This window comes from Eublepharis macularius, chromosome 2, assembly GCF_028583425.1.
Source record: "Eublepharis macularius isolate TG4126 chromosome 2, MPM_Emac_v1.0, whole genome shotgun sequence".
Classification (NCBI taxonomy): Eukaryota; Metazoa; Chordata; class Lepidosauria; order Squamata; family Eublepharidae; genus Eublepharis; species Eublepharis macularius.
In genome coordinates, this window is record NC_072791.1 from 94,751,105 (window position 1) to 94,775,620 (window position 24,516).

The 24,516-nt window shown below is 43.2% G+C and overlaps 1 protein-coding gene across 1 annotated transcript; it reads left to right on the forward strand.

Moving 5' to 3' along the window:
• The first annotated feature begins 1,264 nt into the window (after window positions 1–1,264).
• On the forward strand, window positions 1,265–19,324 carry LMO2 (LIM domain only 2). The gene is made up of 3 exons (XM_054972705.1): window positions 1,265–1,849; window positions 16,568–16,783; window positions 18,473–19,324. The coding sequence occupies exons 1-3, from the start codon at window positions 1,809–1,811 to the stop codon at window positions 18,690–18,692; spliced, it is 477 nt and encodes a 158-aa protein (XP_054828680.1). The 5' UTR covers window positions 1,265–1,808; the 3' UTR covers window positions 18,693–19,324.
• Window positions 19,325–24,516: the final 5,192 nt, after the last annotated feature.

Consider the following 24,516-nt stretch of genomic DNA (forward strand, 5'->3'; position numbering starts at 1 on the left):
GGCAGAGTGCAGATTCTAACCTGGTTCTCCCAGATCCTAGTCTGATCCTAACCACTACACCACACTGTCACACCAAATACCTGCCAACAGCCCCTAAATTCTGAGTTTTTAAAGAAATAGCTTCAAGGTCAGAAAGTGCCCCAGAGCCTCTTGTTATCAAAATAAAATACTGGCAGTTTCCTATATATGAAACAAACAAGGGCACCAGAGTCTGACCCAATATCCACTGAAGCCAACAGGAGAGATTTCTACATCTGATACCAATGGCCTTTAGAGGAGGTCCTGTCACCTCAGATCTTATTCCCCTGAAGTTTTCACAAAAACTCAAGGGATACAATGTTGTTAAAGCAAGGCAATTACAAATGAACCTTTTAAAAAGGAATAAATATATACAGTGAGAGTTCCTTGAATGTTTCACTGTAGTTTTGGCCATTTTACTATTATACAGGGATCATCAGAGCAATCGTTCCCACCTAGTTCAGAGGGACACCTCCACTGGCAGAACCTGGTGCTGTTACTGCAGTTACTAAGTGAAGCTTAATTTTAACAAGGGTGCAAATCGTTTCACTGCGTGAATAATCCTGCTTGGAGAGTAGAGGTGAAGATGGGGGAAGGGAGAGGATGAAATAAAATACCGTATTTTTCCATTACTGGTTACTATATGTATGCTCATTCCTATATCTATTTTTATACAATTAATCACCACTCTGTAATGGCTGTTATTCCAAAACTTGCTCTGTTTCCAAGGGATGCATTTATTAAATGGCCATGCATGGTCAAAATGCAGAAAGGGAAATTTACAGATTCTTTAATAATCAGCATATGACAATATAGAGATCCAAAGTAGGAAGGCACTAATTAGTCTTGGCTTTTTTTTGTTTGTTTCACTTCTGATCTACACAGTACTATGGATAATGAATTGCTGGGGCACATAACAATGAAGGTACCAATAAGGCAACTTTCCATGTACTTGCCTCTCTGCCAGCTTGCAAACTGTACAATTAAAAATGCATTAGCACACACAATATATTGTAAAAATGCAGAGTCAGCTCCCTCCCAGTCTCAGCCTTAGCTGCATCTGAGTGAAGGACTGGCCCTTTAAAGAGTTAACTCAGTCACGAGAGATGCTGCTGTTCTGGCTTGCTAAATCCCCAAGAGTGCAGTTAAGAAATAGACAGCTGTCTCTTTAAGTGTCATTTCCTTCTATTGTATTTGAATCGTGATCAGGAAAGAGGATGTGAAACCAGAGAGACTCTGCGGAGACCACTGAGGCTAGCTCAACAATAACAGTCATAATAGTAGCAACTACAATAATAATGGTGGTGGCGGAGGAGCTGAGGATGATCGAAGCTGCGTTTGCAGCACAGGAACCCCTCTCTAGATCGTGCCCTCAGCTACACAGGCAGAAAACATAAGACCGGCAAAGGCGAGCTTCCAGGATAAGCCCAACAGTGACAGCTGAGAGACGATAGTGAGCAACAGAAGCAGCAGCAGTCTCTGCCTAGTTACTCATACAGCAAACAGGAGGATTGCAAGGATGGGAGGTTAGCTCTTCAGGGTTAGCCTGGCTTGCAGAGACACAACAGCAACAACAACACAGCTGCCCACCTTTTCTCTCCCCTCCCCTCCTTTGGTTTTACAGAAGGAAATCCTGTGAATGTCATTGGGAGTGGAAAGGGGGGTGGAGGTGCCACTCTGCTGCTACTGGTGAAAAGGCATTCAGGAACAGGCAGCCTTTGTGGGGGCAGCAGGGGCAGATCTCATCACAGACAAAACCACCACCACACCACAAAGGACCAAGACTGCCAATGTCATCAGCCATCGAAAGAAAAAGCCTCGAGCCCTCTGAGTAAGTGGCCTTCCTCTCCCTCTTAATTTTCTAGCTATCCCTAACTTTACCTTTCAATAAATGCATATTCTCTGTAATCAATGAGCATGTGGGAATCAGGGGAACCTTGATCGTTTGACAGTATTTTTGGTGCCAGCTTCTAAGGAGATTGCTCTCAGAAAGTGCAAGCTGCAGAGAAATACAATACGGCTGCATTTTTTTTCTCCAGGTTAATAGATGTGTGCATGTATTTCTAGAAAGCCCCCCTTTCCTATCCCATTCTCTGTACTGTAATCACACTGTTTATATGGATGAACTGTGCAGTATTTGGCTGTTTTAGTGTATTTTATTAAGCTAGCATTGGACTCTTAACTGCTACTTGTAGGGATAGCGGCCAAAATCCAGAGATACACACCAGTTCCCCATTTAGAGTTGGAGACAAATTACAACAGTCATCAGATTTCCTATTACGTTCCTGTTCAGGGTGGGAGTGGGGAGAGGAAAGATCATTAGGATAAGTGTCTTTTCCTCTGATCTGAAGATTAGGTGATGCTGATGAAAGGGATTTCAGATGGATGGGGTAGGTAGCCTAATGCTTTCCAAAAGCCTACATTGCTTTCAGTCTCCCTTCCTCTCATTTCCCTCCCTGCCCAGCTAAACTGGCTGATTAGACTAAAAGGTCAAGGCTGTTATCAGATGTGTGCTCAACTTCCACATTTTCATAATGCAAACCACCAGTTTGAAACTTTCTACAAAACATCAAGGGGAAAAAGTCTATGTTCAAGCCAGAGCTCTGTTTTTTCTCCCTTCAGATGACATATGAGCCTACGAAATAAAAACAGTCTTAAATAATTATAGAATTAGAATTTTTAGATTGATTTGTTGTGACCATCCTTCTGTATTCCCAAACTAATGAAAACACATACAGTTTGGGAGATGTTTCAGTGTACTGTATTGGCAGTATTGTCACTATACTTGAACTTCAGGACTTCAATCCTACATACAGGAGCAAACATAACAAGGAGTCTAGAGACTTGCTTGGGTTTTTTGCTGCAATACATTAACTAGACTTCCCAGTTGAAAGTTACCAGGAAGCAAGTCTCATGGGACTCAGTGAGACTTGCTTCTGAGTAAATATATAAGCGCAAACTGAATGGCTGCGCTTATGATGGCTGTATTTTATTTTTCTAAATCTTATTGGCTTTGTAGTTTTCTAGCTAGGCAGATTTATTGCAACTTTCAATATTTTCCTTTAAAATATCCATGTATCCGTATCTAATCTGTCAATTTACAAGTTATGAACAAAAAGAAGTTGATGCTGTGTGCAGTTATTCAGTCTTAAGTGACATTGAAATAGAAGGAACTTATATTGTGGATAGCTGGGCAGTTTTGCAGTCAGTTTCCTGGAAAGCCTTATGACCTAATCCTAACCCTGCTTTCTGAGAAGTCCAATTGATTTCAATTGAATTTACTCCCAAGTAGGTGTGGTTAGGTTCTGTCTGCAATTGTATTCAGATAAAACAGTTTCACATATATCTTAACACCTTATAAAAGGCAAAAACATTATGCATTATGTTACAGTTGTTTTCATCTTTTTCTATTCATGTTAATCTTCCTGTTCAAACTTTAATCTTAAATGCCAACATCAAAGTGTGACATTCCTCTAGCAACTTATGGTCTAGCAAAATTCCAACTATCAGAAAACAATTATATGGGCATTTCTTAATTTAAAGAACTATCCCAAGCTGTACAGCATAGCCTTACAATCCCAAACCGTATCAATGTGAGATTGGAAAGTGCATCTGAAATATCAAAATGATAAATTTATTGCAAAGGAGCTCTTCTATATTCTCCTTGTTCCTTTGGTGTTTCTATGGATCCGTAAGTTGTCGTGCAGATAATTTCTGAATATGGGCTTGATAGGCTGCATAATGTTATGCTTATAATTCTGTTGCATTTTCAAGTAGCCTGAACACTTTCATGACAGACTCATGAAAAATCTCCAGTCCTGTTCAACATTAACATGGAGTAGGTTGGACACATCTGATTTAAATAACGTCCAGAATAAATGTTTATGTTTTGAGGATATTGGTTTGGACCTCCTCATAAAAAAAAAAATTGCTACTGACTTCATTTTCAACATTCTAAATACACGGCTCACGTGCTGGTTCTCTTAAACAAGGGCACAGTAGGGCGGTGTCATGATGACAGAAACATTTCACTTGTTTTTCCATATTACTATATACTGACAAAACAGGATTTAGTTTCAAACATCTGGAGAACTTCATTATGTTTCCAGTGTTGAAAGTAATAGCTTATTTTTTAAAAATTCAACGAAATACATCTTGTAAAAGTTTCGCCTTCAAATATCACTTTTTGTGATATTGTTTTGAAAAGATACAGATTGAAAAAATACAACAGCAATGCTCACTTGTTTCTCCAACGTAATACAGTCAAATGTCTGAGTTTTTCTTCTAGCCTCAGTAGTTGTTGTTATTATTCTAAGAGGTAGAAAAGGCAGTTGTTATAGCCTCTTGGTAACCAGGGCTGTAATGAAAAGGGAGACAAGGGCAGTGGCTCAATGGCAGGGTGTAACCCTAACCAATGGAATCTCCAGTGCTTTCTGTGCTTGAAACTCTGGTGAGCCGCTAGCTGGCAGAGTAGTGCTAGATGAGCCAAGTCTGACTCAGTATAAGACAGAGCTACATATGAATTCCATGTCGGGGTGGGTACATTGTCATTCTTCCTCCACATCAGCTAGTAATTTAATTGTTATCTTACCAGCTAATGCTCCTGAAAGAACAGCTTCTTAACCTAGAACGCAGCAACAGAGTCACAAATGGAGGCTGTAGTCTGGATAGAAGAGTCTTCATTTTTTAAAAGTTAATAAGAAGTGGGTAAGGCTGCTGAATTGAAAGGGGGTGTGTTTCTGTGGAATTTCCTCTCAGACTTTTAAAAACTGGATCTCATCTAAGGTGAGGGCTTGATAGGGCAGGAATTAGTAAAGTCAGGACTTGCCTAGGCCTGGGTTCTAGGTGCCTATGTGGGAAAGAATGGGTAGTTCTGGACATTGCTACAGGCTTACATCAATTTATAAGTAAATAGATTTGTATGGTGGATGCAATATAGGGGCTAGAATGTACATTTGCTTTCATTCCTGAATTGTATCTCAGATTGCAGCTGTTTGCATGTGGTGCAAATGTTGTAAGAGAGGTTCAAACACACTAATTAGCGTCGTTTATGAAAATTGCCCAGAGCAATCAGGCCAGAGGATGGCGGGAATGTTGTTATTAACAGTTTGATCAAGATCCATAATGTATGCCAGGAAATCATGTGATTAACTTTGAGAACGCAAAGTCTTTTTTTTTTATAGTGACAATGTTTATGAGCTTAGGGTTAAACATGCACTAGAAAGTCTTACTGTGAGTTGCTGACTGTGCAGGCTGTCAGTGTTTCGCAGGGAGTAATTTTCAACAGTAGTTGCCAAATGGAATATCCAGGGAACAAAGAAGCTGGTGTGTGTGTGTGGTTAACATAAAATATTAATGTAAGAAATTACAAAATATAATATAAAATGTATTTATATTAAGAAACATCTTTCTCATTTCTGTTATGCTAGCAAGTGTATTGTTTCAACTTTTCTCCTACAAATAATAAGGTTTTGCCCAGGAATGGAATTCTGTGCCATTCTTGATAGGGCTAATTGACACTGAAAAACAAGGTTACGTCTTCCCACATTCATACAGCTTATATAATACTGGTCTAGGTCTTTGAAATAAAACCTAAGAAGAACAGTATTAATTACTTCATTAGGTTTAGCTTTGTTCAGGTGAAAACACCACATAGAAGAACATGCACTCACAAATGGACAAATATAAACCGAACAAACTCTCAGAAGAGCCAATGTCTTCTGATCCTTGATTGCCAGGTCTCTTAAGTCCCCCGGCGGGAGACTGGGACGCAGGCACTTACCCTCCACTGGCCTCAGTGTTTTCCCTCACATGCGTGCTCCCGGCATGTGTGATTACATCACTTCTGGGAAGTGATGTCATCACGCGGGTCCAAGGGCAGCCTGGGAGCATGAGCGCGCTCCCCAAAGGGCTGAATTGCCCCCCCCCGCAGGCCCTATTCAGCCAGAAACTGGCCTGTTTCAGGGCGCAGGAGCGTGCCGCAATGGGGCATGGGGGTGCACCATGCTGCCTGGGGGTGCACCTGTGCTGGCCAGGTAAGTGGGGGTGGGGGGAAGGTGGGAGGAGGGGATCCCCGCCCCCAGCAGGGGAATGGCAAGTCTATCCTTGAATGTTATATTCCTGCTATGGAAGCTGTGTTTCTACAGAATCATCCCATGGTGTCACTGTAATGTTTCAAGGCCTGTTGCAACCACAAGGGCCAGAGCCAAACACACAGGTCCTTAACACAAAATTGTTGCCTGCAAAAGTGTAAGCAGTGTTGTAATGTTTAAAAAGTGCCCTGTAGTCAACTAAACTCAGTGAAAGGAAGATTTGAAATATATATAAATTTATTGGGGCAAGGAAATAAATAAATATTTTTTAAAAAGATTTATTTGGTTAAGGAAATAAAGTGTTCTCCACCCCAATTCTAAATATGTTTATCATTTGCTTTCACACGTTTTGGATAACACCCTCTTGATGCACTACAGCAATGGTTTGCAATTGGATTTTCCTGTTTCATAAAGGAAAATCAAGTTGCAAACTATTTATTGATATAGTGCATTGAGAGTGCATTATCCAACAATGTGTAGAAGCAGGGGTTTTACTTTATTTGATTACAGCCTTACAGGCTAATTAAATAGCCACTTTCTCACGTGTGCTGTCCAATCCTATGTATTTTTACTTGGAAATGGGACTCTTATTCCCAAGTGTACATATGGTTGCATCTGAAACAACTTCTGGCAAGGTTATTTCCACACATTACAATGAAACTGCAGCCAATCACAGCTCCAATCTGTACAACATATATATTTGCATACACATTTGTTGCATTCACATTTTAATTATTCAGACATACACTGAAAACATACTAGACATATGATGTATTGTCGAAGGCTTTCACGGCCGGAGAACGATGGCTGTTGTGGGTTTTCCAGGCTGTATTGCCGTGGTCTTGGCATTGTAGTTCCTTACGTTTCGCCAGCAGCTGTGGCTGGCATCTTCAGAGGTGTAGCACCAAAAGACAGAGATCTCTCAGTGTCACAGTGTGGAAAGGATGTAGGTCATTTGTATCTACTCAGGAGGGGTGGGGTTGAGCTGAGTCATCCTGTAAGAGTTTCCCAGGGTGTGGAATGCTAATGGCGGGAGGCTTCACTGTATCCTGAGGAGGTTCTTTTGCATATGGATTGGTACTTGATGTGCTAATCTTCTCTGCAGGGCTATTGTCGGGGATAGAATGTTTTGTTAGCCTGGTGTTTTTCAGAACTGGAAACCATGCTCTGTTCATTCTTAAGGTTTCTTCTTTCCTGTTGAAGTTTTGCTTATGCTTGTGAATTTCATCCTGGGTTTGATTGCTCTTCGGATTTCATTTCTGGAGTAGCTACTCCAGAAATTCTGGCTACTCCAGAAATGAAATCCGAAGAGCAATCAAACCCAGGATGAATCAAACAACCAAGGAAAAACAGTCTCCTACAGAAAAAGTGTTTTTGCCATATATCAATGGAATTACTGATCAGATGGGAAAGCTTATGAAAAAGCATAACCTTCAAGCAGTATTCAGACCCACCCAAAAAATACAACAGATGCTACGATCAGCAAAAGACAGTAGAGACCCCCTCACCTCTGCAGGAGTATACCGTATACCCTGCAGCTGTGGACAAGTTTACATCGGGACCACAAAGCGTAGCATCCAGACAAGAATAAAAGAACATGAAAGACACTGCAGACTTGGACAACCTGAAAAATCAGCAGTGGCTGAACATAGCCTAACTCAAACAGGGCACAGTATCTTATTCCAGGACACCAAAATACTGGACAACACTTCCAACTACTTTGTCGGACTGCACAGGGAAGCCATTGAAATTCACAAGCATAAGCAAAACTTCAACAGGAAAGAAGAAACCTTAAGAATGAACAGAGCATGGTTTCCAGTTCTGAAAAACACCAGGCTAACAAAACATTCTATCCCTGACAATAGCCCTGCAGAGAAGATTAGCACATCAAGTACCAATCCATATGCAAAAGAACCTCCTCAGGATACAGTGAAGCCTCCCTCCATTAGCATTCCACACCCTGGGAAACTCTTACAGGATGACTCAGCTCAACCCCACCCCTCCTGAGTAGATACAAATGACCTACATCCTTTCCACACTGTGACACTGAGAGATCTCTGTCTTTTGGTGCTACACCTCTGAAGATGCCAGCCACAGCTGCTGGCGAAACGTAAGGAACTACAATGCCAAGACCACGGCAATACAGCCTGGAAAACCCACAACAGCCATACTAGACATATGATTCATAATGGTCTTCAGCAAAAGATTCAACATCTCAGAGTGAACAATATACATATCCTATTCTTTTTAAGGGCACGATACTAACTACAGCAAAAGAAGGACTAGACAGAAAGGACTGCTCTGTCAGACTGTGGCTAGATAAGGTACTCTCTGCAAGATTCCCTTTAGAAGCAAGAATAAGTCCAATGTCTAGCAAAGGAAGTTTTATTGCAGAAAAGGTCCATTATAGTCCACTGTCCTGAATAGGAGACTCAGGATGGTACATGATCATTGTTACCAATGAAGAGCAAGCATAGGATACAGAGTAACAATACCCATCTGGAACAGCCTCCCCCCACAGTTCTCAAAACAACATCTTTCAGTCCTGGGAAGCTGCTCTCCTTCAAGGCCAATGCCTGGTGGAACGGTGTTAGACAAAACAGTCCTCTGGTGGGAATGCTGCCTGGGAACTGGTGCACCTGAGGAGAAAACACTTAAACACTAAAAGCATTAGAAAATGGAGTCAGTATGGTTAAGATATATACTGGACCTGACATTTCTGCCCCCCTTAAAATAGATCCCCCCCTGGTTTATATGGGTAGCGAGTATGAAAAGCTTTGGTCAATCTAGGAGCATGAACATGTGCAGAGTTCACCCATTCATCGTAACCAGAATCAAAGTCCTTCCACCTAATGAGGTAAAAAAGCTGATTTCTCTTGATTTTAGAGTCCAAAATTTGTTGTACCTCATAGTGTATTTGGTCGTCAATTAAAGTTGGAATGGGTGGAGCTTTGATATGCCATTTGTTGTCGGTGGGAGCTTTCTTCAACAGGCTGACATGGAACGTATCATGCACATGGCGAAGGTTCTTGGGCAATGTTATAGCAACAGTCACTTTATTTATTACCTTGCGCACAGGAAAAGGTCCTAAGAATTTCAGAGCGAGTTTGCGGCTTGTCTGAGCTAGCTTTAGGTTCTTTGTGGAAATATACACATGGTCTCCTGGTTGTAATTCCCATTCGGCCACACGATGGCGATCTGCGTACTTTTTGTAATCCAGTTTGGCTTTTTCAAGGTGTTTCTTAATGATAGTCCATTGCTGCACCGCCTCCCCCCACCATGAGGATACATCTGGCAATTTAGAGGAATGGAGAGGGGGTGCGTCCAAAGGGAAGGGATTGAAGTGAGTCCCATATACAATTTTGAAGGGGGCTTCTCCCGTTGAAGCGTGTACGCTGTTGTTATAGGAGAATTCAGCTAGAGGGAGAAGGTCCACCCAGTTATCTTGTTGAAAATTGATGTAGCAACGAAGGAACTGTTCTAATATTTGGTTTGTTTTTTCGGATTGCCCGTCGGTTTGTGGGTGGTGGCTTGAACTGATACCTTGTTCAATATTCAACATTTTCAAAAGCTCCCGCCAGAAGTTGGCAACGAACTGTCCGCCGCGATCCGAAATCACCTTGGACGGAAAAGAATGTAATTTTACGATGTGTTTTAGAAACAGATCCGCTAGTTTTCGAGCGGAGGGTATAGTAGTACAGGGGATGAAATGGGCTTGTTTGGAGAACAGATCTACCACAACTAAAATACAATTATGTCCTTTTGAAAGAGGCAGATCAGTGATAAAGTCCATGGAGATTACTTCCCAGGGCCTGTTCGGTGTTTCCAATGGTTGCAGGAGACCCGGAGGTTTCCCTTTTCTGGTTTTAGCGCTGAGGCAAACAGGGCAGGAACTAACGTATTGGGAAATGTCTTTGCGCATGCCCGGCCACCAGAATTGTCTTTGAACTAGGTGTAAAGTTTTCAGATACCCATAATGTCCAGCAGTGGGAGCATCATGACAGCGCTGCAAGATTTCCAACTTAAGGCTGTCCGGGACATAAAACTTGCTCCCAGCTAGCCAATCCCCCTGTGGGGATTGGGTTAGTTTGTTTCGCGGAGCTTTATTCCCCTCCTTCTCCACTTCAGTTTTAAGTTTCGATTTCCATTCTTGGTCGGCCGGGAGGGACTGCTTAGCGCGGCTGCGAGTAGTCACCACGCCCCCAAGTTGCTTAGGCGAGAAGACCGTGTCGACAGTCTCCGCCCGCTTGCTCTTATGTTGGGGCATGCGCGACAGGGCGTCCGCCAAAAAGTTAGTTTTGCCCGGGAGATAATTGAGGGTGAAGTTGAATTTGGAAAAGAATTCCGCCCACCGCAATTGCTTGGCATTCAGTCTGCGGGGGCTTCGGAGGGCCTCCAAATTTTTATGATCTGTCCAGACCTCGAAAGGGTATCTCGCCCCCTCCAGCCAATGCCTCCAGTTAGTGAGAGCTGCTTTCACTGCAAAGGCCTCCTTCTCCCACACATTCCAATTCCTTTCTGCCTCTGAGAACTTTCTAGACAAGAATGCACAAGGCCGCAATTTCCCATCCTCCCCCTTCTGCAGCAAAACCCCCCCTATCGCCGTATCGCTGGCGTCGACCTGTACTATGAAGGGGGACTGTTCGTTGGGGTGGGAGAGGATGGGTTCCGTTACAAATTGCTTTTTAAGGCATTCGAAGGCCGTTTGGCAATCGGGGGTCCATTGTAGTTTAGCAGAGGGTTTTTTGGCTTGGTCCCCTTTCTCTTTGGTTTTCAGCAATTCTGTTAAGGGGAGTGTGATTTGGGCGAAATTTGCTATGAAGTCTCTATAGAAGTTGGCAAAACCCAGGAAGGATTGCAGTTCTTTGCGGGTGGTGGGTGTTTGCCAATCCTGGATCGCCTGTATTTTGGCTGGATCCATTTTCAACCCCTCTTGTGAGATACAATACCCAAGGTAAGTGAGTTCGGTTTTATGGAATTCACATTTGGACAATTTGATGGGCAGTTTATTCTTCATCAAGGTGGCCAGGACCTTTTGTACCATTTGAACATGTTCTTCCTCGGTGTCCGAATAAATTAAAACATCATCAAGGTACACCACCACCCCTTTGTACAGAAATTCATGTAGAACTTCGTTTATCATGGACATGAATACAGACGGGGCTCCCGCCAATCCAAAAGGCATAACTAAGTATTCATATTGTCCGAGGGGCGTATTAAACGCGGTTTTCCACTCATCCCCTGCCTTGATACGAACGTGGAAGTAAGCATCTTTTAGGTCTAATTTCGTAAAGATCTTACCTTGGGCCACGACGTTGAGAAGGTCTCGGATGAGCGGTATAGGATAGGCGTTGTTGGTGGACACTGCATTTAGTCCTCGGAAATCCGTGCACAGTCTGAGCCCCCCATCCTTCTTTTTCACGAAGAGAACTGGAGCGGCGTGGGAGCTAGAGGCTGGGCGGATGAACCCTCGTTGGAGGTTGGTGTCGATGAATTTCCGGAGCTCTTCACGTTCAGGGAGACTCATGGGATAGAGTCGTCCTTTAGGCAATGAGGCTCCGGGTAAAATTTCCACCGCACAGTCCGTTCGTCGGTGCGGGGGTAGAGTATCAGCTTCCTCCTCCGAGAAAGCATTTAGAAAAGGCCAGTACGGTTCGGGTATTTGGTTGACTTCTTCTTGGGTGAGGAGGGCCTTTTCTTTATAAGTTGGGTCTTCGCCCCAGTTTTGATTCCAACGGTGATTTTTACAGTTGGCATGATTGAAGGTAATACATCCTTGAGCCCAGTCTATGTAGGGATTGTGATCACATAGCCATTTGCTGCCTAGAATTAACGGGTACTTGGCAGTAGAGCTGATGACAAAGGACCTCTTTTCCCAATGTTGTCCCATGCCTGTGATCACCGGGATGGTTTCAGTCGTGACCGGATTCATATTGGTACCATCCATTTGTTCAAAAATTACTGGATTTTGTAAATCCCGAGTTGGTAAGACCAGTCCATTGACTAGAGCTGGGGCTATGATGTCTCTTGAGCAACCCGAGTCAATAAGAGCTTGCACCCGAATGTGCATTTTTCTCTCTGGGTTGATTAAAGTCACTGGCATGAATAAAATGGACCCAGGTGGCCGGTTCCGTGCAGGGACGGGCTTGGGGCGGATCTGTCGTTTGGGCCCTTTTACGACAGATCCATCTCGTTTCCCGACTGGGAACTTTCTGGATTGACTTCTGCAGATGGGGAAGCGGGATCGTATTCCATAACTTCTTCCGCTTCCAGCCCTCTTTCTGAGGCTGGCCTTTGGGAAGCGCCGCGGCCTCTGTTTGCTCGTGGAGCTGGAGTCGGGCGTTGGAGCGTAGGGAACGGAGCAAGGGTTGGACGCCGTAATTGGAGCGGAGGTCTTTGCACAGGCCGGTAGGGGCATTGTGCTGCAAAGTGACCAGCCTGTCCGCATTGCAAACACAGCCCTTGTTGCCATCTAGCATCTCTCGCTCCACGGGTGGCGTAGCCAGCTCCCCGAGCTCCCTTCTGTAAGGTCAATGGTCTTCGTTGTCCCGTTTGTTGTTGTTGCTCAACCAAACGGACTTCTAAAATGCGATTTTCCACTTCGCAAACAAGTTGAATCCAACCTAACAGCGTAGGGGGATTGTCTTGCATGAGGGCTCTGTCCAAAAGTCTCGGATTAAGTCCTTGTTTGAACAGAATAATTTTTGTGGACTCCTCACACCTGGGGCACTTGGCAGCCAATTGTCGGAATTTCGTGATATAGTCTCTCGCTGCCATGCTGCCCTGCTTAATGGCCTGCAATTCTGTTCGGGCCCTGGTTTCCTCTAAGGGATCTTCATATTGTGCTCTAATAGCATCCACCAACCCCTGGAGAGTATCGAGTTCTGGGGCCCCGATATTATATAGTCCTACGTACCAGTCCGCTGCTTTCCCTTGTAAACGGGAGCCGAGGTGTTCAATTTGGCTGGCCTCGCTGCCGAAGAGGTGTCCCCACCGGTTGAAGAATTGCACGACTTGCACTAGAAAAAAGCCCAGTTTGGAGGGATCCCCGTCAAAAGTGGCGTCCAGTTTCACCCAACCCATTGGGAGGTCTTGCCTCGGAGCCGGGGCTGGGTAGAAGTCCGCCGGAAGCCTCAATGGCACTTGAGGTATGAGGGGACCCGGTTGTGCTGGCGGTGGCCTCACCGGTTGAGCCGGGGGTGCCGGCCTCGGCTGGGCTGGCGGAGGTGCTCTCGGCAGGGCTGGTGGCGGTGCTCTCGGCAGGGCTGGTGGCAATGCCGGAGGTGCTGGCCGTAGCGGTTGAGGTGCTGGCGGTTGAGGTTGGTGTGGCGGAGTAATAATCGGCCGCTGAGGGGTGGGTTGGTGGGGTCGCAGTGGTGTAGGTCCCATCGGTTGGGTCGGAGGCGGTCTTACGGGTTGTTCCAGTGGCAAACGTATCGGCTGCAGCGGCGGGGTTAGTTGTGGTCGAAGCGGAAGGGGCCGCAGCGGCGAAGGCCGAATGGGTGGAAGGCCGCGCGGGCTTGCCCCTCCGGGCGTTGTAGTTCTGGGAAGCGTCGGCTGGCCTTTTGGCGCTGGTAGACCATCTCCCGGAGGTTGCCCGACGGGAACAGTTTCGCGCGGTTGACCAGGGGCTCCCTCCCCTGATGGAGCCACGGGTGCTCCCGCTTGGTCCGGCCGGACCGTTTTCGGGGAAGTATGGGGGGGTATCACCGGTGTATCACTTGGCTTTTCCTCCCCTTCCGTAGGCCTCTCAACGGGGGTCTCGTCTGGCGGCACATCCCCTCCCGTGATAGGAGGTTCGATGGGAGTCTCACCGGATGGCACAACCGGGTGGTCCCTTCTCGGTGGAGTTTCCCGCTGAGGGGGAAGTTCCTTGGGTTGTTCTCCCGATTCGCCAGGATAGGTGCCCCCCCCGCCGGTAGGCGACGACCGCTGCTGAACTTCCTCCATCGGATAGGAGATGACACTTTGAAGGGTAGCTATCTGTATCGCCATCTCTTCAGGAGACAGTCTTTCCCCTGCCCCCATTGAGGAAATTAAATGAATGGCGTGAGCCAAGCTTTCTTCCATATCCATCAGCTTAGCTTCTAATTGTTGTATACGACTTGGCCCTGGTTGTTCGCTCAGGGAACCTTCATTCGCTGTACTCACCGGGGAGAAAGGGCCCCATGGAGGAGGGTCCCCTTGAACTATTCGCGACCTCGCGGCTAGAATTCCCTTGGCCATACCCGTCACGGCCGAGATGCTGGTATCTACCGCATAGGTGCGACCTTGTATCTGCTCCCAACTTGGTTCAGGGACTTCCGTTGGCTCCTTCCACGGGGCAAGTTCGGAATAATCCCAACTCAGGGCGCCTCGGCGAGACGTGTCCCCCTCCATCTGCTCAAACGTCCTGTTCCAATATCGCCATGGTTGGCTGCTATCTAGTTCCGGGACGGTTTCTAGGCTTCGGCGTCCGTCCATCGAGACTCGGGGATGGAGTCCACCTGCCCGGCGCTCTCTGGTTTCTCGGGGTCTGGCTCCCCACTCCGACGGGGTGGGCACCGAGATCAAGGGGAGAGCGGTTGCTTTCGGCCTTGCCCCGAGATTGCTTTCGGTCTCGTTTCGAGTACTGAAGTCGATGAGAGGCAGGGTAGAAGTGGAGGCTCCGGTTCCGTTCCCGGTTGCTCCCGGCTCCTGGGAGTCTTGGGTTTGCACCGGTTGATTGTCGGGAGACGCATACGGATCAAACAAAGGATCCCTGTCCGGGACAGCCTTGGATTCCGCTGGGCCCGACGCAGACATGATTGGTAACAAAATGTCAGACTGTGGCTAGATAAGGTACTCTCTGCAAGATTCCCTTTAGAAGCAAGAATAAGTCCAATGTCTAGCAAAGGAAGTTTTATTGCAGAAAAGGTCCATTATAGTCCACTGTCCTGAATAGGAGACTCAGGATGGTACATGATCATTGTTACCAATGAAGAGCAAGCATAGGATACAGAGTAACAATACCCATCTGGAACAGCCTCCCCCCACAGTTCTCAAAACAACATCTTTCAGTCCTGGGAAGCTGCTCTCCTTCAAGGCCAATGCCTGGTGGAACGGTGTTAGACAAAACAGTCCTCTGGTGGGAATGCTGCCTGGGAACTGGTGCACCTGAGGAGAAAACACTTAAACACTAAAAGCATTAGAAAATGGAGTCAGTATGGTTAAGATATATACTGGACCTGACATGCTCAACCATCTTTTGAGTTCATTTGGTGGTACAGACACTGCAATCCAAATTTAGCATTAAATTTATTAGATAACCTTGAGCAAATTACTTATTTTCTCTACCTCAGCCTACCTAATCTGTAAAATGGGTATAAAAATAATCTCTCTTTCTCTCTCGGGTAGACAAAAGTGGACAAGACCATAAAGAACTTTTTACTTTAAAAGAGTGAAAGCAACAATACAAATTAGGAATTTAACACACTATTTACAAATATTTATCTTATTGAAAAACTATGTAAAATGCTCATCTTAGGACAGAAAATGGCTATATGTGTCAAAGCAGAAATGGGAAACTAAAATTTAGATCGTTTCTCTCATATACAGGCCTTGTTTTTCTTCATTCTGCCTACAAAATCATTGTCACAGCACTAGTGGAGAACACAAAGCGCAAACCACACGTCATACAGAAGCTGTTGAAGGGGAAATCTTATTTTAATAGCAACAGCGCCTGCAGAGGTTATGACGCGCACAACAATAAAATCCTTTGTAGAGGAGGCAATTGGTTGTTACTTGGGTACAACTTCTGGATTTTCTAACTAAGTTATCAAAATGATTGACAATATGTGACAGACAGATTTGGGGCAAAAAAAACCCCTAACTCTTTATTAATGAAGAATTTTCTCATTCTTGTTGACTTCTTATACCATTCTATTAATTAAAAGAAAATATAACCACAGCAGTGTATACTCTGTACTAAAACACTAAAAAGAAATGTATAATTCTGTCCCAGAAAAGGCAGGAATCTTTTATAAATTATACAAATTATATAAATTTCCATGTGTTTTGCTTATATATACAGAGTATTGCATTTCTACTCATACTGGGAAAGAGCAAAGAGCCACTTAAGCTTGCCCCTTTTCCACTCAGACATTTTCCAGAGCATTTTCCGTATATTCCATATATTGTCAAACTTATTTTTGCAGATTTAAAGGACTAGAAACTGCTGTTTTGTTTTCTAAAATCCAAGCTGAGATTTCTCAGGATATTGAATTTTGCACTGTTTTAAATCAGCCCTTCTGCCCCATCATGGAATATATAAAGTCCCAAGCAGGGTATTTCCATACCTAGAGTCCCCTCTTATCTATGTGGTTTTCATCTTTTAAGTGCAATGGGGGGAAAGGTCAGAAATCCTGTTTTGAATTAGGCTACCAGAACGCTTGCTCTGGTTTGTTTCCAAGTGTTTCTAAAGACTTTCTTTTTACTAGGGAGCCAGTGGATGAGGTGCTTCAAATACCCCCTTCCCTGTTAACATGCGGAGGTTGCCAGCAGAACATTGGGGACCGTTACTTCCTCAAAGCCATTGATCAGTACTGGCATGAAGACTGCCTCAGCTGTGACTTGTGCGGGTGTAGACTTGGAGAGGTGGGAAGACGGCTGTATTATAAATTGGGCAGAAAACTCTGTCGAAGAGACTATCTCAGGTATCCTGTTGCCTTTCTTTTTCCCCTCCAGGCTCCACCTCCAAAATCTCCAGGAATTTCCCATCCCAGAGCTTGCAAGTTGCAACCCTAAACAAGAGTAAGAGGGACAAAAGTCAGCCTGCACAGAAGGAATGATAGTTGAAACTGAGTAGCCAAATCTGGAAAGGCCAAATTATTCCACTTCAGAGCTTTTCCAGTAGCAATTTTGTTTGTGTAGGACTGGCTTTGTATAATGTAATATGCAGTTAATCTCCAGCATATGTGCAATACCCTGAAAGGATTCAGTCCTATTTCCACTAGCTGAATATTTTGTCACTGTAATGTCAAAAAATATGGGCTGTTAAATTAATGCATTTTCTGTGCCTTGTAATTGGATAGGTTCCATCTTTTCACAGTAGAATGTGTTAATTATCTGTGTTTGCTAATGAAGAATTTCATAGACATAGGCTGTTAAATTGGCTTTTCCATTTCTTTCATCTGTAATTCAAATGTAAACTCTACATTGGTTGGAATACAGACACACACACACACACACACACACACACAAAGGGTTGTATCACATGAAAAATACCCTTCTTATATTACCATTGCTTATGGCAAAATGAACAGTGACACCTCCTGGTAGACAAGGAATTAACAGTGATGTTTTCAGTGCAAGCAAAATGCTTTTTGCCTGCAGCTGTACAGCAGATATTAAACTGTTTGACCTTAGTCACACATATATTTTTAAAATGTTCTTATTTTGCTACCCTTATTGCAACATATGATAAAATATACATGCTGGAATATTAGGTAAAGGTAAGCACCGAGTCATTACTGACCCATGGGTGGATGTCGCATCATGACTGTTTTCTTGGCAGACTTTTTATGGGGTAGTCTGCCATTGCCTTCCCCAGTCATCTACACTTTACCCCCAGGAAACTGGGTACTCATTTTACCGACCTCGGAAGGATGGAAGGCTGAGTCAACCTTGAGCTGGCTACCTGAACCTGGCTTCCACCAGGATCAAACTCAGGTCATGAGCAGAGCTTGCAGTACTGCAACTTACCTCTCTATGCCACGGGGCTCTTAGAGCTGGAATATTACACTAGTTAATAAGTTCTGTGGACAGCAATCTATATTAATTAATATTTAATATAGCTTACCTTCTATATCTATCTTGTGCATTGCCTAGAAAGCCCTTTGTAAACATAGGTCAATAATGGTGAACTCCTACAGGATGTCCTAATGTGGTTAAAGACACATTAGAGTAAATAGCAATCCTGGAAAGCCTTTGGGTTTAGGGGGGATTTCTAGTAATTCACAGAAGCCATTGTTCTTCCTTCAATGTAACAGAAATGATTCAATGTCTATGTTTTGAGTAGGAAGAAATCCCAGTTACCAAAACACACCCAAATCAGTTTGTGTAATAACAGCCCAAATTGGAACAAAGCCAATTAATCAGCTAGCAGGCAATGTCTATTAGTATGCATAGGAAGAAGTGAGAAAACATAAGAGAATTATCAGAACAGCACCAATTTCCCTCTTTCTTCAGAAAATTCTGAATGTCCCTGTACATCTGATGATAACAAATCTATTTAAAGCTCTATACAACTTTACATATCAAAGTCAAATATCTAAGGCCTTTGTGTTTTACTTTTGTAACAAATCCATTTGACTCTGAATAATTTTTGATTTTTTTCCCTAAAGGCTTTTTGGCCAAGATGGCCTCTGTGCCTCCTGTGACAAGCGAATCCGAGCCTATGAGATGACCATGCGAGTGAAGGACAAAGTGTACCATCTGGAATGCTTCAAATGTGCTGCTTGCCAGAAACACTTTTGTGTCGGTGACAGATACCTTCTCATCAACTCAGACATAGTGTGTGAGCAGGACATCTATGAGTGGACTAAGATCAATGGGATGATATAGCCCATTTGTGCCTCATAGTCTCCAAAATTCATCTCATGGGTGACACAAATACCTAGCTATGGCGAGAAGATTATCACTCTCAACATCTATGTGCTTGTCTAAAGTAGACAAAATGTTGCCAAATTCATGGGCACTGCATCATGTACAAATGGTGACTGGGGACAGAGGGAATAGCAAATAGATGGATTTCTGTTAGCAAATACGTTTTGATGATAAACTGACATTCTCAGAGGTGATGATGAAAGCCAGGGAACCAATATAAAAAATAACCACAAATTCTCTTGATTGGAGAATTCAGTAGTCACATGTAAAAAGATATGATTCTGACATTTGCAAACTAGGTTTGCACAGCTGATTTTTTCTTTACTACATTTCTATTTACTCTTCATAGACCATAATCCCAAAGTTAGTACAAGACAGAACAATGTGGGGCTGGGTGGGAGGGAAACTCCAGTTACTAAGAACAAACTGATTCTCCAAAGCCTTATGTTTTGGATATAGAAAGAGGGCCTTCTCTTTTGCAGGAAAATTATCTTTTCCCATATGAGAATGAAAAGTATAACTGTTGTCTGCAATTCTGCAGCAATTTACACTCACCTAGTTACATTCATTTAAGTGTTCTAGAAAGCAAAGAGATTTGCAGGCTTTTAACTTGGTGCAGGACTAGGTGCAGCCTTAAATGAGAAGCAATTATTTCAAGAAGTTTGGATGAGTAGCTATCTTTTGGTGCCATTGTAAGAAGGTGAGAAACTTTACCACTCCTTTCTATACAAATATAAATTTAAAGAATTATTCAGCTATTTTATTAACTTAGACAATAACAATAAATAATTTGTTGTGTGTAGTACGATCCTGCAGATTTAATAAAAATAACTGATTTGGGAGTTGTCGTTCTTTTCATTAAATTATACTGAGTGCTTTTTCCAGGTACTTTTAAGTGCAATAAAAGTGCAGCCACTACCTAGTTGTTGCTCATAGTTCAGATTTCTTCCCGTTTTTGTTCTGGAGAATTTGCATTTCCCTAACATTGATTATGTAACTTAGAAAATGGAAAATTTCCCACAAATGGTACTTCCATTGCTGTTGTGACTACAGTGTACTTTGCAATGATATGAGCGTTTCAATGCCTCCTGTCCTGAATACTGGTAATGCCAGTGGCATAACTCCTCCCTGCCTCATGCTATGCAATTGTTTTATTTATTGGGTTTTTAAAAATGCTTTCTAGGTGGAGCAATTCTCAGTGGTAGCAGATCTAGCAACATCCTGCTTGGGGGGGGGGGAGAGACCACAAACTTACCCCCTTCAATCTAAGCAATACCCCACCATTTTGTGAATCTTCTGTTTTTCTTTTAAGTTACTTTAGTTCTTAAAAGTTGGGTGATACCTTTTCTGACACTAGAGGGCTTTTTAAAAATCACTTTTGCAGAGACAAACAATGTTGTGGCTACCCATATCTCTCATTCCTTACATCTGGACCAAATGTTATGCTGTTATCTTCAAATGAGGATATGAAGTATGTCATACAAAAATGTAGCTAGGACTCACATGCTCTAAGCATCTGGATATGAGAAGCTTTAGATGCAATTCTGCCATCAGACTCAGTATCTTGAAGCAGAAAATATCAGTTCCCTGCAGGACATGTATGATTAATAAGGCACAGAATGGCATGCTTTATTTGAAATGTGTTTTGCAAACTGGCAGCAAAGCTGATAGTGACTTATCCATCCACCCTCCTAAGGGATGGACATCCAGCATAACATCCAAAAATTTGATGGGCATTATGGAGGTATATATGATAAGAAAGCAAACAAAGTATGAGCAACTGATTAAAATAGTGCCACAATCTAGAACAGATCAAAGAAAAAAATGGTTGTTTAGCTTAAACTGATTCAAATTGTTTAAGCTCAACTACTGCAAACAAGGTCAGGAAGTGAACCCGTTAGTGTGTAATTTCCATATTGGCTTGTATATTATTCCATCCTGAATCTAACAGGTAATCTATGACTGCCACAAATGTTGTACTGCATAAAAAGAACACAATTCTTTTTCAGAACTTGCTTTTTCAGAACACACTGTCTGGTTTAATTATTTATTACCTACCTATCAAAACTAAATACTGACTCATTTTGTTCGATCCTACCTGATTCATGTTGATTCGCTGTTTTTTAAAAGACATATGCTCCTATTTCTTGTATTTTTTCTTTCATTTATATCCTGTGCATCTTTCAAAGCCTCACTTTGTTGTTCCCTTATAAATGTATAATAGTTCCCCTATTGTTTGACCATTTAAAATCCATATAGTGGGAGGTCATTTAAAATAAAAAATGGAATTAAAAAACCACTGATGGACTTAGGAGGGTGTTTGACAAACAAATAATCGCAGGAAAGCCCTATTAGTCCAACATGTGGACACATAAAAAAACGTATGTGCTTGTTAGGGAAGAAAGAGACGGATGACAAAAGGCAAATTGAGTGTAAACTATGACTAACAAAATGGCTCAACTTGCAATACAGTTCTAGTACAACTGCTAAAATATGAATGGCTATGACAAAGCTCTGAACAAAATTTATGAACACTGCTGCTGTTCAGGCTCAAGATGTCCAATACTAATGTATAAGACTGCAGTGCCAACTAATTTTGCTGGCATAACACTTTGGGAAGGATGGTGGAGTGCTACTGGACTTCTATTTTATTTTGCACACTCACAACCAATTCTATTTCACTATTTTTTGAATTCTGATTCTGAACTTAGTATGAATCATGGACAAATTTGCTTCCATATGAAAAAAATCTCCATATTTTCTTGTTTTACAAGAACAATAGCAATTACTTGCTTTTGCTTTTTTTCATGCCCTTAAGAAGTCCTTCAGAAACAGCTCTTCAAAAGATTTCATCATGATCAACAAAAGTAAAACAAGAAAACCCTGAGAAGGACAATGAATCTGAACTGCATTATCCTTTGGAAGTGTTCAAGATCAGCATGATTTTTAAAATGCCCATCATTATTCAACATTTTCTTTCACTGTCCCCATTTTTCAATGTCATGGTTGGAAGATGAGAATATTACTGGCAGTATCACTTTTTAATTCTGTGCCCTTGGAAAAAAAGGTAAAATCACCTCAACATAATAGAGTTTTTAGTAGAAGAGTAAACCAGGAATGAGTTGTCAATGTAACATCTTGAGCTGAAGCTTCATACTGCAGCTGTTTCATTTTGTCTTAAAGTAATACTGTCTCCCAAACACTGTTGTTCCCCCTACCCAGCCCAAATTATTTGAATTCTGGACACACCTGCATAAAACTGAAGACACTCTGCTGAATCTGCAGTATCGTTGCAAAAGAACATTGCGCAACATCACTCATTTATATGACTGTCAGTCTGGTGCTATAAATTCACAGTGAGGAGGCCTCGAGTGCTGCACTTTTTGTCTTTCTGCTCCTGAATTACTTTCCTTCAGTATCTAAACCCCATTAAGCCAACATTTCATTTCTGTGCCCCTTGGCTTTCAAACATCTACTAGAACGTACAGAGATTTACCACGTTGCAAACTGCAATGGAAAACAGTACATTAAGACTATTGGTTGATCTTGTAACCAGGAAGATACATACCACTTCAGAGGCACATGCAAGAAACAAAGATTTTAGTAGCTCCAAAAGCATAGCACAGTTAACATCTAGTGACTACATCTTTGGCAGGTTTACCTGTTTTGCAGAGGATGCTGCACTGCAGTTAATGAAAATTCAGGTTGGACAGTTCATTTTCTTTTCTGCTGTATGTCAAAAACAAATATTCTTCATCCCTAGAAAACATAAAATAGAGTACAATAATTGATGAAAACTACTGAACTCAGAGTTTTCAATTAATATTCAGATCTAGTAACACCCTACATGAAGGTTAGTCTGAGATTAACTTTTTTTTAAATAACCTGTTTCATCCTTCTGAGAGCTGTAAAAAGCTCTCTCTTCAGAAGATGCCTAATAAGACTGAGGAACTCTGCAAATTGTTTAATAAAAGAATAGTAATATTAATACTTGGACTCCAAGCTTTTATAAGAGAGAAAGCACTCTGTAAGCATTAATTAGTGAAACTTGCCATATAAGAGGAAATCACCTGCATTCTATTTATTTTATCTTATTTAAGTTATGTAAACTCACTGAGACTCAAAGCGGATTACACAAGTGTAAAAGTAGTAAGATCAATGGCTGAGCCTGGGACACACAATAAACAATACAGCAAGATATGAATAACAGAAATACAAATACAAACAAGCATTGCTGAAACAAAGCATAAGCCATTTAAGAAGACATTATAGGAAGCTCACAGACTCACTGCGGGCTGTGTTGCTTTCGAAGTCTAGGCTGGGGGTGAGATGAACGTCAGCTGTGGAAGAGGAGGAGACGACCAAGAGACCCTGTTCCATGGGAAGACGTGTGGTCAGCACCATTCCCAAACAGCAGGAGCAGGAGCAGGACACTTCCCTGCCTGCCCACGCTTGAGTTTCAGGGCAGCTGGGGTGGCCAGTCACAACTTTAGGTGGTTTGGCAGTTTTGATGCAAGGGGGTGAACAGTGCATAATGGGCAGCTCAGCCCTGACGGGGTGGCAAGGGCTGTCCAGCAGCTGTTGGTGACAGAACATCACTTGCCATCCAGCGGTAGCTAGCAGACTTGCTGGGGAACAATGCATCGGACAGTGAAGGGCCTTTTGATGCTGGGGATCCACTGCCCTAAGCCTTGCCAATGCTCCAAGGGCTTTAATTGATAAAGTTGTGGCCATTTCAACCAAATAAGATGTGTCTGTGTATCATTCAACACGGCTCTAGCTGACACATAGCCCATAGGATGCAAATGACACAGAAACTAATCAGTAGGAGCATACCTATATCACCAGACAGTGTAGTCTATAGTCCTTTTATCACAAGCATCTCTCTGAGCCATTTCCTTATAACGCAGCCCTATTACTTCTGTAAAAAAACTGTCCTAAGCAATTCAGTTTTTTATAGTTAGCAGAAAGCCAGGAGAGTGGGGGCTTTTCTGACCTCATCAGGCAGGCCATTCCACAAGGTGGGGGCCACTACAGAGAAAGTGTATGTATTGGCAGTTGTTCATTTTGCCCATTTGCAGGGTGGAACCTGTAGAAGGCCCTGTTCAGTGAAGCTGCACAGGGAGAGAGGCAGTCCCGCAGATATAAGGGGCCAAGGCCATGTTGAAAATAAATCACATGACCTGATTTCTAGCCTTTTGCTTTAAATAGTGTTCTGTTTTAAAACATCTGGTTAAATAAATGCACGGGGGTGGGGGGAGGGGTAATCCAGCATCTAGATTTCAGATGGCCCCCATAGGCTAATAAATGCTTTCAGTATTAAAGGGAATCTTGTGCAGGATCTAGATTTCCCAGAGAGCACTAGAAAGGAAACCTGAGAACAAAACTGCCTTTAACTGTGCAAGGACCACTGTCATGGGCTGGGCCCGCCCAAGCTGATAGTCCAAGCACTAACACGAAGCCAAAGGACTGTTCAAGATTCAAAAGCCAGGTCCAGCCTGTAGCCAGAGCACAAGGTAAACGCCAGGGGTGTGTCCAGGATCCAAAAGCCAAGCCAAGTCCAGTCCATAGGCCAGAGCACAAGAGCATCCAGTCAAGATGCAGACAAGAACAAGATGCACAGTTCCAGGAAGTGGTTGCAGGTAATCAACATGTTGCTTCCACACCTGGCAGCTTCTCCAGACTGGCTTTTATAGCCAGGCGTGCCAGCTGCTGGGGCTCCATCCTGACACTACTCATCGCTCTCCAGCAGCTGACGTTGGCTCAGGAGACGAGCACTGCA